This window comes from Schistocerca nitens, chromosome 5, assembly GCF_023898315.1.
Source record: "Schistocerca nitens isolate TAMUIC-IGC-003100 chromosome 5, iqSchNite1.1, whole genome shotgun sequence".
In the NCBI taxonomy this organism is placed as follows: domain Eukaryota; kingdom Metazoa; phylum Arthropoda; class Insecta; order Orthoptera; family Acrididae; genus Schistocerca; species Schistocerca nitens.
Genome location: NC_064618.1, coordinates 281252964 through 281268296, shown reverse-complemented (window position 1 = coordinate 281268296; position 15333 = coordinate 281252964). Strand labels below are relative to the sequence as shown.

The 15333-nt window shown below is 38.2% G+C and overlaps 1 protein-coding gene across 1 annotated transcript in view; it reads right to left on the bottom strand.

The window, feature by feature from the left end:
- LOC126260846 (laminin subunit alpha) overlaps positions 1–15333 on the bottom strand; it is a 405465-nt gene that overhangs the window by 105714 nt on the left and 284418 nt on the right. Inside the window, exons 39-40 of the mRNA XM_049958250.1 lie at positions 11579–11712; positions 3481–3636 (exon numbers count right to left, since the gene is read on the bottom strand). Coding sequence (XP_049814207.1) covers positions 3481–3636; positions 11579–11712 — 290 coding nt within the window. The remainder of the gene's footprint in view (positions 1–3480; positions 3637–11578; positions 11713–15333) is intronic.

Here is a 15333-nt window from a genome sequence, read left to right as displayed (position 1 = left end):
CTGCTGTTCGCCAGGATGAAGGGCCACCACCAAACTGTGGCCAAGCGCAAAGTAGACCACCCTTTGGCACAACATGCCACTGAATACAGCATGTTTGATTTCAACGATTGCTTCACTACCTGAGCCATCTGAATCCTCCCCTACACCATCAGCTCCTCTGAACTGTGCAGATGGGAGTTATCCTTACAACACATTCTCCACTTCCATAATTATTGCGGTCTCAACCATACTAACATACTATCCCCACACCCTACAACCAGTAGTTTCCTCACCCTTTGCCCTATCATCCCCTCCCCATTCTTGTCTTCCACACTCTTTGTTCACCACCCTCTGCCAACATGCCTGCCCATCTGTCCCCAGTCCTCTCCTTTTTTGGTCCTTTTCCCTCCACCTTCCTGCCTCATGACCTCCTGACGCTTGGTCTGTTGGCATTCTAGTCCCTGCACACTCCGCCAGACAGCATTCCCCTCTCCCATCCACGCATACACTACTATTCCTTCCCCTTTCCATTTCCCTTCCCCTTCCCTTTCCTCACCCCCCTCCTCATTACTGCTTGTGTCCCATGTGATAGCTGTATTCTGGGCCGATCTGCCAGAAATGGTACTCATGTGTGCATGAGGTGTGTTTGCTTGTGTGTATGAATGATGTGTGTTTCTCTTTCGCTGATGAAGGCTGTGGCCAAAAGCTTTATGTAAGTGTCTTTTAATTGTGCCTATTTGAAGTGGCTGGTCTCCAAAATATTAATGTCTCCAAATAACTCCTCTTTTACTTGTTCAGTTTGATCTACTACAATAATATCAGTCAAAGTCACTAAATGAATATACTACACCCACAACTGATCTTCCTTAAATTCTAATAAATTACATCAGGTTATGCTTGATACCATATTATCTCTTTGCAATACAACTCTTTTTTTGGTTGAAATCTAGTAATATTTTATGATCAGTTACGCAATCCAAGTCTTGTAGTACACCTAGGTTTAAATTATGTACCACAAACAAAGTCTGACGAACAGTCCACGTGTTAATTGTAATAGACAGATCAGCTTTTTCTTTAATCTGGTTTCCCTTCTGATCAGTAATTCCAACAACAATCTGGTGGTATGGCAGTAGGATGTGTTCCCTCCTCCCCCCAATTACTGATAGCAATTCCTGTGAGATTAATAATTCACTCCCAGAATGTAAGTAAATATAGACTTCCTTCCCAAAAATGTCACCCACAACAATTCGTTTTTCTTGTTTCTCATCAGATTATATTTCTTCTTCTTTGAGTAGCCACTATGAGCAGATATGAAGGCTACTACCTTCCTTATGAGGAAATACTGTTCCACTCTTGTTATGAAGCCAGACCACTGTTCCAGAGCGCTTTTGTTTTCCAATGATTGGAGCAAAAATGACCAGTCAGTCAGCATATTTGTGCACAAATTGTTTATTTTATTAGAATCAAATGTCTGAGTCTTATTATGCCCTTAATTATTTTACTTCCACCTTTTCTCTGAAACCATGGTGGATTTCAATTCCCCTCATTACTATCTGACAGGTCATTTTCTCCTTGGGTGTAGTCTCCTCATTCTTTGTTTAATGTATCAAGACCTTTGATAAATATTAACAGATCATTTACATCATCCTGATGATCTGGATTCAGGACCAAGATACCCTATCCACATTCCTCCACAACTTCAACACCTTCCCTCCCATTTGCTTCACCTGGTCCTCCTCTATCCAACGAGCCACCTTTCTGGACGATGACCTCCACCTCTCTTTTGGCTCTGTCTGCACCTCTGCCATCATTAAACCTACAGACCATCAACAATACCTGAATTTCAGCAGCTGCCTTCCTTTCCACACCAAAGTCTCTCCCATATAGCCTAGCCACCTGTGGATGTATCTGCAGTGGAGAGAACTCCCTTGCCCAGTGTATGCTGAAGGCCTTACGAAGACCTTCATAAATAGGAAATACTTCCCAAATCTAGCCCTCAAACAGTTTTCCTGTGCCATATCCTCACATATACCCAATCTTCCCAACACCCCCAAGAATCAGCTACAAATAAGCACCTCCCCCCCCTCCCCGCCCCATCACTCAGTATCACTAGAACAACTGAAGCAAATCCTTTACCACCATTTTCATTATCTCTCATACTGCCCTAAAATGAGGGACATTCTAACCAAGATCAAGATTCTTTCCACTAAAGTGGTGTTCTGTTGCCCACCCAATCTCCACAGCATCCTAGTCCATCCCTTTGCAACTCTAATGCCCAATCCCTTGTCACAGTGTCATTTTCTTGTGACAGCCCAAGATGGAAGGCCTACCCAGTCCACCCACCCAGCACCTCCTACTCCAAATCCTGACTTAGGCTTGTTCTACCCCATCAGATGGCAAGCCAGAGGGCTAAGAAGCCATGTCATATAACAACTCTACTGCAAACACTGCACAGCTTTTTGTCAGTATGACTACTGTCCACCTGTCCACTAGGATGAATGGCCACCATCAAACTGTTGCGAAGAACAAAATTGGCCACTTGGTTGCACAAGATGCAGCCAAGCACAACATGCTCTTCCTATAGTTGTTTCATAACCCAGGCCTTCACTGAACTACACAAGTATGCAGATGGGAGTTATCCTTACAACACGCAGCTGGGAGTTATCCTTACAACACATCATTCACTCCCTGGCCTCAGTGTCAGGTAAACCATTGGCCCCTGCACCCTTCACTGAACATTTTCCCCTTTCTCTGCCCTCTCACCCTCTCCAAGATCATGTCCCCTCACCTTCGGTGCATGCCAATCCCCATTGGTCCCTACAATTGTATATTACACGCCTAGCCCATATACCTGCCTCCCCTCCCTCCCACATTCCAAGCCAGCAAACCAACTGCCTCTTTCCGAACTGCTAACACCTACCCCAGTCTATCTCCCTACCAACTACCTCCCTTTCCTTCTGCCCTCCTCACCGAACGCTACTCTTACCACAACCAGTCCACCTGCCGAAATACAGCATTGGCACTGTTAGTCCAGCTGGCATCGTGTAGGGGATAGGCGTGCATATGTGTGTGTGTGTGTGTGTGTGTGTGTGTGTGTGTGTGTGTTACTCTAGCTCATCAAAGGATAACTCCAAAAGCTACCAAGTTTCTTTCTTTTGCATGTGTCTATCGACAACTCAACACTTCTGCTTTTCGAGGTCTGGTCTCTTTTAGTCCAAAAGCATTTATACTCTACAGGAATGAATAAGTAAGTAAAGTTCTATTTAAAATAACTTGGCAAAATAACTGTATCTTACATCATATTATTAGCTGATATAACTACGTTAAATGTGCGGAGCAGTTCTATTACTACAGGAAATACTGGATGGAAACTAATATGATACAATCAACAATTATCTCAAATAGAGAAAGTAGGTAAAATGAAAATAAAAGTCATTCTAGTTTTGCACTGAGAGAATGGTGAGCCTAGAAGTGGATGTATTTAAAATATGGTAAACTTGCCATTGCAGTTGCAGTTTCTGCTGGTTCCTGTGCATCATGTGCTGCTTGCATGGCTTCTTCTATTGCATTTGCAATGTTTTTATATGCATTTGCAGCTCCAACTGCATGTTCTGCTGAGTAACGTGAGCCTGAGAAAAGGCCTTCTAGTTCTTCAGCCTGGAAAGAGAGCACACAAACAAGATTATTAAATGTTTTAAGTGCAATAAAAAGTAGTAATGCACACAAAACTGTCAAAATTCTTGAACACATCTGCATACTTTACTTCAGTGTAAAATGTAAGACAAATTTCAAATAAGAAACAGAAAAAATTAATCCTTTCAATATCACACTTGACAGCATGAAAGTACAAAAGTTGCTTTTGATAATAATGCTCAAATATAGTAATAAAGATATGCTGCTTGATTCAGTCACACTGATTGAATATCTAGGCATAACACTGCAAAAGGAGAGGAAATGGGATGAGGAAATAGGGAAGGTGAATTGACAAGTACCATTTTTTAAGAATCTTATGGGAAAAGTATTGTGATCCTATGAAGGGATCTGTATACATAACACTTGCATGATCCGATCTTGAGTACTGTTCTAGTGTTTGGTATCTCCAGTAGGTTAAATTAAAGAACAACATTGAAACAATTCAGAGGCATGCTGCTAGACTTGTTACTTATCAGTCTGATCAGTACAAGAGTGCCAGGAAATGCATAGTGAGCTTGGATGAGAAATGGAAGAAGGTGATCTTTTCAGGAAATGCCATTGAAGATTCTTTCTCCACGAACCTACTATGCTGTCATAATAGGAGGAGAGGTGATACTCCTACGTGGCGTGTCCCAGGTGGCGGATAGGGAAGTCCTCACCAGTTTACCGGCGGACTTGAGTGAAATAAAATAGCTCTCGCGGACCAAACACATGCTCTGCGGTTAACAACCGTAGTTGTAGAGCGGAGCTTGCTCCAACAAAGGTTGACAACCTTCGAAAGTCAAAAATGGAAAGGTCTTTTAGGAAAAAAATTCCACCGTCCTGCTCAAAAAGGCAGGAAAAGGTTACATCGGATTCGGTGGGTAGTCAACTAGAAGGCAGCAACGAATCGGAGTGTTTGCAACCATCAAAATGCACACTAAAACACAAAAAGAAGATTAAACATGAGCAAATAAATTATATAGCAACACACAACATAAACTCACTACTTCAGACTGGAAAACTCAAGGAGCTCACAGATGAACTAAATAAACAAAAAATTTTAATAACAGGGATCCAAGAAATGAGAAACACCACAGAGGACCCATTCGAATCACAAGGATACAGAATTATAATGGGAAACCAGGACCGAGGGCAATGAAACAATGTCCCCAGTTCGGAACAGGGTTTTTAGTAAACATAAAAATAATAGATTCAGTAACAGACTTCCAAGCAGTATCACCAAGAATAGCGACTCTAAGCTTTAAAACAATGAATAAAACCTATACAATAATAAATGCTCATGCCCCAACAAATGAAAAAAATTGGCTAACAAAAACAAAGGAAGAGGTAGATAAATTTTGGGACCTTCTAGAACAAACTGTGAATAGAGTAAATAAAAAGAATGTAAAAATCTTATTGGGAGATTTCAATGCTCAGTTGGGAAAAGAAAGGAAATATAAAGATATAATTGGAAAATGGAGTCCACATAAATTTACGAACAAAAACGGTCAAAGACTCGTAGAACTCTGCAGAGAACACAACCTAATATCTAAATCAACATACTTTAAGAGGAAGCCAAGTAAACTTAAAACATGTAAACATCCAGACTGGAGGAAGGGGGAGTGGCAGCTAGACCATGTCTGTATGGACAAAAATTTTCATAAGGAAATCCACAATGTTAAAGTACTGAGGGGAGTAGACACAGGCTCAGACCATTATATAGTTAAAATTAAAATCAAATTCACTCTGTTAAAGAAGAGGACCAGAAAAACTAATAAAATAAAAAGGAGGTTTGACCCACATCAGCTAATTAAAAATAATAAATACCAACAAATAACACAAACCATCAAATTAACAGATGATCTAGAACAACTAGTGCCTAATCTTAAAAAAGAAGCAGAGAATCTAGCTCCCTTGAACCCCCGAAGGAAACATGCCTGGTGGACATCAGAATGTGACAAATTCCATGAAGATAGACACCAAGCATGGTTAAAGCTTCAAACACATAAAACTGCAGATAATGCCATCAACCTAAAAAATGAAAGAAAAAAATCCACACAAAATATTAGAAGAATCAAGAGAGGATTCCATAAAGATATTATAAACTCTATAGAAGGTAATTATCATAAAACCAACTCCAGGAACTACTATAAAATCTTTAGGAAACAACTACAACAATATGAGGCCCCTACACTAATACTGAAAGATGAAGATGGAAGAATGACACACAGTAACAAGGAACAGAAATCATGGCAAAAGCATTTAACAAACTTCTGAATTGCGAGTAACCCAAAGCACTCTTACAAATCAACATAAATACCCCAGTAAAAACCAAACCTAACAAACTAGACCCTCCAACTTTCCAAGAAGTAGAAAAAATTCTTAAAGAACAAAAAAATTATAAGGCATGTGGAGAAGATCAGGTTTTTGTTGGAATGTGGAAATATGCAAGTGACACAGTCAAAACCTCCTTACACATGGCTCTAACAAAAATTTGGGTAACAGAACAATTCCCCAAACATTGGGCCACAGCTATCATCCACCCACTACACAAAAAGGGAGTTTAAAGCAACCCCAACAACTACAGAGGAATCTCTCTCCTAGATTGCACATACAAAATTCTATCCAAGATCCTATATGAAAGAATCAAGGAGCAATTAGAACAGGAGTTAGGGGAATATCAGGGGGGTTTCAGACCATGGAGAAGCTGTGCAGAGCAGATAATTAGTTTAAAATTGATTATGGCATACTACAAGAAACGGAACAAACCTCTGGCAATAACATTTGTAGATTTTAAGAAGGCATATGACTGTCTCCACAGACCTTCAGTATTAAAAATTTTAAGAAATTTAGGACTCCATCCAAAACTAATTAAAATAATACAACTCACTCTAACCAACACCAAATCAAAAGTGAAGTTTAGAGGAGAAATTTCGGAACCATTCCTCATAAAAACAGGCTTAAGACAAGGTGACTGCCTATTACCATTACTGTTCAACAGTGCACTGGAATACAGAATGAGAGAATGGTACAAGGACAATCCAAAGATGATAAGAATTGGAAGTGCAAAAGATGATATTAGCTTAAACTGCTTGGGATTCGCTGATGATTTTGCTCTCCTAGCCAACACCATTCAAGAAGCCAGGCAACAAGTGAAATCACTACAAGAAATAGCAGAGAAAGTAGGCCTTAGAATATCATTTGAAAAAACGGAGATTATGCTAACTGATCCACCACTTGCAAACAAAATTACAATAGGAGAACAGGAAATCAAAATTGTCGATAAATTTAAATATTTATGCAAAATAATAACATACAATCTAAATGAGAAGCCATCATGGCAGAATAGAAATTACATTACCGAAACTACATACAACAAAAAAAGCCTATCTATAGATGCAAAATTAAAACACTATAAAACAGTTACACAACCAGAAATAACGTATGCAGCTGAAACTATCTTCAAAACAACTAATACAGCAGAAATTGACAGAATACTAAAAATAGAAAGCAGAATAATTAGGACATGTATAAATAAACAGTACAAAATAAATGGACATTGGACAATAGCATCAAATGAAACAGTATATAAGAAAATAGAACCACTCATGAGCACGATCAGGAAGAAATGCATCTCATTCTTTGGACATCTGATGAGAACTCCAGAAAACAGAATTAGTAAAAAAATAATACAAAAATTGTGGAATAGTAAGAGCAACATTAAATGGATCACAGAAATTAAGGAAGATATAAAAGAACTCCAAATTACAGTAGATGACCTAAAAAACAAGACAGAGAAAACCAGAATACTGCAAGACCCGCAAACCAGACTACAAATGAAAATCAATGAAAGGAGTACAGGAAGAGTGGTCTCAAATGAAGAAAGAAAGAAAATATCTGAAAGAATGAAGAAATATTGGGCAGACAGAAGAGCAAAACACCTTTCATATAAGAATAAACACTAATGATTATATTACTTAAATATCATATTAAGGGGAGTTGGAATGCCCTATCTCGCCAATGTTAAATTTGCTAACTTTGTGTACCTTTTTCTTTGGAACTATTATCTTCAGAACTTTGAAATTCTGGCAGAGGTTTTCAGCATATATTGTGAGCCCACTGAACTAGAACCAATGTTTTCTTTTTGTTGGTATAGTATTTATGAATTTTTTACCATTAAGCCATTTTTTATTGGAAAAAGTATAACATAAACTTCCCTAGTTCAGAGAATAAGCCAGTTCTTGTCATGATTCTAGTTCAGTGGCCTCTTTGAACTGTTTTGCAGCATTTCTGAAAATTTGAATGTTGTTGGTTGAGTGGTTTATGAGATAAAGGTACATGTAACACTAAAAATGTCAAATGCCAGAAAATGCGATTAAAGTAATTTATTATGAAAATTCACAAATACCTTTTATTCTATTATCAAAAGTGTCCAGCAGAGTAATCAGGGTCATCTTCTAGTTCTTCTTCTTCACCTAGAAGCTTTCTTCTCCTTGCTGCCCTTGCTTTTTTTGTATTAAATTCAGCTGCATACTGAGCCTTCCTTACTCGCACGCTGTCCAGAAGCTGAAGACCTCTGATGGTGTTGATACCAGGAGCAATGCCGAGCCTTGCCATGACCTTTAGCCTACCCATATGACCATCATTGAATGAAATAACAGCATCACTGACTCCCCATTTCAATGTTTTTATCCCAACAAATACATTCTTAGGTACACGAGTCCAAATGAGGTTGTTGAACGACTCGTTTTGATTCTGGGTACAACCATGAAGACATTTTCGCAGAAGATCAGGATGCCCCAAGTCTCTATATATTGGTTTAATTACTTCCATAACAGCCAATGGAATATAATTTTTATGGTGATAAGGATCCCCAGTAGCTTGAGATTTTCTATAATTGCACCATGACTGAGGACCATCTGGACAAGCAAAATGTTGAGGATTATCATCAGTTGATGATCGATGTAAATATGTGGCCCATACAGCTTGTCTCATTTCCTGCAAATTATTTGCATTATTTCTTATTGCCATACCATAGTATTGTTGTAATTCATTTATAATTTTATCTGACAGGCGACCTCTAATGGTTTTACCATCTGACAAAATTTTGTCCTTCAGATTCTGTTTCAGTTTCCTTAGACGAGTGCCCATTCGTTTCTGAACATGACCGACACATTCTAGTTTAGTTATTGTCTTATTGACATATGGCATGGATTCTGTAACACTTTTGTATGCCTTGGAGTCCCCATCTCCAAGGAATTTTGTGTAAAATACTCCCCGTTCTTTTTCTGATCTGCTAAACATTTTCACAGCAGCGGCAGCCTCCATGCCTCCACTCGTACCTTCATAATTCTTGCTACATATGTGAGCTGCTTCTTTCTTACCAGATGCACAATGGTAACAATGTTTAGTGAGCACTTCATAGTCCAAAACTTTACCGCTGTCCACACTAGTAACAGTAGCAACAGCATTTTTGGATGTGTGACCCCTTTTCTGCCAGGTTCCATCAAAAGCAACAGGGATATCTGGGTTTCCTTCATTTATATATTTTGCTTCACTGGCAGCAGCTTTCATTGATAAATCTGCTACAGACTGAACAGCATCTCCTATCACTTCAGTGTAATTGTCAATTTTAGCAGGTGGAGGTGGAAGATTCATTATGGCACAAAATGTTTGAGCAGCAGTATGTCCTTTACCAATTGCTCACATTGCATACATTAGCCTGATATTACTCTCAAACAAATTGCTACTGCATGTTTTAGAGCTCCAAAAACAGGTCTCATTTTCACAACTGGCACAAACTATAGCAATTTTGCAGGAAAGTCCTATAGAGTTTGTTATGTTCATATCAAAAGAACCTCCACAAAGATTACAACACAAACATTTCTTCATAAACTCAGTAAAAACAGGAAAGTCGACTAAAACATATTGTTCATTAGAAGCTTCATCTGTAATTTCACTTGCACAGTTTGATAACTTCTTTTTTGATGCACTGGTGGGCGTGTCTCCTTCACACATCTCAGCTGTACAAACGTCAGAACTTTCACCAGCATCAACAGGTGCTGAAGCAGAATCACTTGAACAAACGTTATTTGTAAATCTATTACCGCGAAACTTTCGCTTTTTAAATAATGATGCACTCCTAGGCATCGTAGAAACTACGCACTCACCACTGAAAGTCAAAACAAGACAGATAACAAACTCCAAATGAGCGACAAACTAAACTCGAGGCTCAAAACAAACACTCACAGATCAAAAACTGAACAATAAACACAGCTAGTCGTAAAAACAATGGTACCTATGGAAGGATCAAAGATTCTACAACTGAAGAGTGAAATACACAGCCTTCTATATGTAATGTTTTCGGAAATGCGAAGATTTAAATGTGTACAAATCACAAGATGGGTAACTTTGCTGGGCGCACATGTAATTTTGAAAAATTAAATAAAAATACTTCCAATTGGAATTTCTTAACAAATTTTGCACCATTTTAAGCAGAAAATTTCAAATTAAGTTATAAGGTTAAAAACTGAAAATGTGAATTTTTTCCATTTTCCGGCATTCCAACTCCCCTTAAGTTATTGTTGAGCCAAATTGTATCCCTGTCTAACAACTTGTTTATAACTTTGTATTTTTGACTACAGTGGTCCAATGAAGGCCATAAAATAAATAATAAATAAATAATAAAAATAAGAAGAGTCTTTCTTCCATGAGGTACACTCATGTAATGCGGGGGGCAGCATGCTACTTGTGAATGGAAGGAATCTGAAATTGCACCCCATTCTGCAACACTGTTTCAATCTGCTACTTAATCAATACAGAAAATGCTCTGCATAATTAAAAAAATTTAATTTTAACAATGCTCACTGCAGTTATCGTAGACCTATAGTATCATGAGAGAACCTTTGCAAAATTCGGGAGAAAAAAGGGACCAATGCTGTGGCATGTGAAAACTCTCATTCAGTCTGTAAGGCATGTTCAGATAGTGCACGTTGTATTGCACTGCCTGTGAAAGGTAGGAAACTGGATTTGAGCCCTGTTCAGCCACACACAGTTTTAAGTTCACACATACAATCAATACAGTGACCAATTCAGCACAGAATAAGAGAATTCAGTTTAAATAGTAGCCAGGATAATGTAGCCATATGAATGCATTTGTTTTCTGTATGTATTAGTTAGCTTTGATGAATGGCATTATCAAAGCTTTACAATATTTTCAGTCTCATTATAAGCTTATCAACCACTCAAAACCTAAAAGGTACAGTGAGCTGCTGTCTTTACCCTTTATATTACTAGAATTCCATTTACACTATAGCTTAGAGGCTGTTCATGTATGAAATACCCACAAAATGCATCCCTCGAGTGGTGCTAGAGCCCCCGCATTGTGGGAGATACACTTGGTAATTTGCAAGGAATGTTGTGACCTCATAAGAAGTTAGAGCTTTGAGTCAGTTTGCGCATGCTTGAATAGTGCACAGTTCTTGAAAGGCGCGTATTCAGGTTCAGTTGCTTGTCCAGAACACACTTGTATCTTATCACACAAAATCAATGTAGTGTGTATACTGCATGGAGTAATACAATATACCTCAAATCATATATGTATTGAAAAAATGTCTGTTACAACTGACAGTTTCACATTTGGGAACGTAATGGCGTACAATACAAAATCCATTCATTATGTTAAATCTCACATCTCTAAACAGTTTCCATATGTTCTGTCTTGTGCGCCCACACACACACACACACACACACACACACACACACACAGAGAGAGAGAGAGAGAGAGAGAGAGAGAGAGAGAGATGGAGGGAGGGAGAGAAACAGAAGCACAGATGTACAAATCACATGTGGATATTTTTTATGAGTGTTATTATCTTATAGAGCATTTATGACAAGTTATATCATTTGCTAACCATATACATACCTTTAACTGTAGTTCTTCTGAATGTCTCCTTGACTGTTCTGCCAATTCATCAAGTTCTTCAAACTGTTTCTCCTTATCATCAATATTCTGTAACAGTGTTTCTTGTTTCGCTACAATCTCTGTCTGTAAGTTACCTGTTGGAAATGAATATCCCAATCTTTAAAAATCCAATATATAAGGTAAGAAAACATGTGAAAAGGGGCAGGACACTGGTGGATTATTTCAAGTGACTAAGCAAAAGCTATATATACAGGACTTACATGTGCAACATATCACTGAAGATTAATAGGGTTAAAGCTCTACAACTTACTGAAATTTAAAAATTAACATGAATGTAATAAACCATAATTCAATAGTTGCAACAAGAAAGATCTACACAATTTAACAGAGAAAGTGATATGACCACAAAGCTATTTATAAGCTATAAATGAAATTCAACCTATTTCTACAGTGATAGAAACAAATGAACTGGAAGATGAAGTAATGGTGCAATAAGTGAGTCAAAATTTGGTCACATATTTTCATAACTCAAAACCGCCAAAACAAAATTGGTTTTACATACATACACAATACAAATATTTAAACAAATTAATGACACTTAATATTCTACTGCCTGCTTTATTTCGGTAGATCAATAACAAAATTTATCGTGCATTATGCTCTTATACTTAAAGTGTTTCTGTAAAAACTACAAAATCAAAATGTAATGAAATAATGCAACACAAAATAGGGCAGAATATGCAAATGAATAAAAGTGAAGACAAGAGATGTACATTTCATATTGACTCCACTGGTTAACACTAAGAAAAGTAGCTTACAAAGTTGTTAGACCCTCTGGTCTGCAAAATCGTGTATATACGTCATCATCTCTTTCGTTTTCTTTCACAACATTATGAAAAGGACAGGCTGCTGCTCACAGTACAGATGACACACTGAGTTGCAGAGAGGCAGAACAAAAAGACTATTACACATCTGAGCTTTCAGCCAAAGACTTCTTCAGAATGGATAACACACACACCTTCACACAAGCAAGGCCTCCTCACACACATATGACTGCTCTGGCCAGAACGCAACTGCGTAATGTCAAACCAAAGCAGCAATCCAGAGTAGAGAAGGAAATGGAGAGGGCTAACTGGGTACAGGTGGCAAAAGAGAAGCGAGCACTGCCTGGTGGAGCATGCAAGGACTAGATGGTGGCAAGACAAGGCTGCCGGGTCAGTGTTGGGAGACTGTGGGTGAGGGAGGGTTGGGGGAACAAGGAGTGGAAAAGGAGAGAAGCAAAGGGGAGTAGACCAGTGGGTGCACTGGCAGAGAGCAGTGCACAATGAGGGTGAGAGGACATGAATTGGGAGGAGATGATAGGACAAAGGGGGTGGAAATAGCTGGCTGGAGAGTGTGGGGGCGGTAGGTTACAGTAGGTTGAGGCCAGGATGATTTCAGAAGTGGAGAACGAGTTGTATTGGGTGGAAGGTGTGGGGGCAGTAGGTTACCACAGATTGTGGCCAGGATGATTTTGGAAGTGGAGAATGAGTTGTAAGGAAAACTTCTATCTACACAGATCAGAAAAGCTGGTGATGGAGGGAAGGATCCAGATGGTTCAGGCTGTGAAGCAGCAATTTAAATTGAGCATGTTATGTTCATCTGCATGTCGTGCCACAGGGCAGACACCTAAATTTCAACCTACAATCAGAAGATCAGCCAGTCACATGCCGCCACCAGTCACTGAAGCAGCCTATCCAGATGTCAATATGCCACTGCACTTAATAACAGAAGTCCCATTTTCACTCTTCTCTCTATGTAGTTGGTTATGGCATTTACCAAGTGACTGTCAGCTCCACATACTAATTGAGCTACAGTTCTCTGCTCACAGTGTTCAATGAGGTTACTTCACACTGCCTCCAAGCAATAAAATGCTTAAGAGTCTCGGGTAGATAGTGGAAAAAGAGAGATACGTCAACTAAACAATAAGTTTCAAAGAAGGAAAAAAAACAGTAAATATTAGACAGCTGCTTGATGACAGCTTAAAAAGTAGACGATACTGAAATCTTACTCCAAATGTTGCGTCAACACAAAAACTGTTACAGCTGCTCCTTACTACATGAAAAGCAGTCTAGCACTGATGAAATGGTGGAAGTTATTTGAGCAGGCAGCTTAATGAGTAGGTATGGGTAAAAAACTATCTTTGAAAATTCTTATTATGTTACATGAAGATGCCAAATTGATGAAATATTCAAGAGTACATAGGAATGAGGTAGATTAAACAACAAAAACTTATTTAACAGCAAAAAAAGAGTGATTAATCCATTATATTTGGAGAATGCAACCACACAAACTCTGTTTTTTCTTCTTCTAATATTTCAGATGTTTGGCAAACTAAAAAGTACAGCATTTTCAACCAAGACAAATAATGGAATCCATCACTTTCTTTAATAATCTTGCAAAGACACCATTACAGTGCAGATAATCATGACACACTGATATCCCAGCATGTATCGACATTGTAGCCACACTTGCAAAGACATCATTGCAGTGCAGATAATAAAGACACATCTATATCCCAGCTGTAACAACCACGTAGCCACAGATTCAATTTATACATATTACTTGCCACTGATAAACAGTTCTGGAGTGTGTGTTTTCTGTTGTTTAAAAATGATGAAACAAATACTGAGCTTCACTCTGTCCACTCACTCTGAAGGTCCAGAAGATATATGGACAAAATAATAGAAGAAACAGAAGAAAAAACAGATTTTATGCAGCTGCAATCTCAAAATGCAATGGATCAATTATTGCACTGCAAGAACATCAAGATGTATGTCAAAGATTGACTGGTTTATTTTTAAGAATAAGAATGCTGAATGTCAAATGCTTTCACTAATTTAATTGTACTGGTTCTGATCTTGTAGTTTAATTGTGTGCTGAAAAAGAATCATCAGGGTTGCCACAAAATTCCCAAGTGAAATTCCCTGATATTTCCCTGATTTCCAGACAAGTTTTAGTATTTATTTTGAGATCTCAAGGGTAAGTCAAGGTCTAAGTTGACAATCTGGCTTTCCAGCTATGGTACAAGAAACAATAGTGCAAACAAGGAAATATCTAATACAAACTTGCAAGCAGATGGTGTTTCCTGATATGAGCAAAAATCTTAAGTACTAACATCAACATCTTTTGTAATGAACTGTTTTTAGATGGAGAAAGCAAGCTAAATGGTATATGTGTTTCATTAAGACCACTGATGTTATTTTATTTTAATAAAACAAAACACACTTTATGACAAAAATTTGCATTTCCTTGGAGTTGCAAGACAGATTTAAAATTAAAATACCTTCACTGCTTTCAGAAATAACCTCAGAAAAAAGTAGGCCTCTGGAAGGAAGTGTAGAAGGAGGGGAAGAATTATGTAAACCAACACTGTAGGTGAATTCCAATAAAATGTTGGTTCTACCATGTTCGATATTGTTGATTATTACCGACTGTGTTATATCTATTATTTTACAGATTTTTGTGATTTTTCTTTCAAGAAATACATGAGTACACAGCGCACAAACTGCCAGTGACTCAAACAATTTTCTTCTTTTTATCTTCCACACTTTCTAACATGTAAACTACTTTTGAAGTACCAAAATTTACCGGAACAAATAAAATGTCTATAAAATGCCACACTGTACAATGTACTTGCAGTGAGACAGTCGCAATTCCTGAAATCCATTACCCATAGGCTCTGGCCTGCTGAGGAGCACAGCAAACCTAGGTCC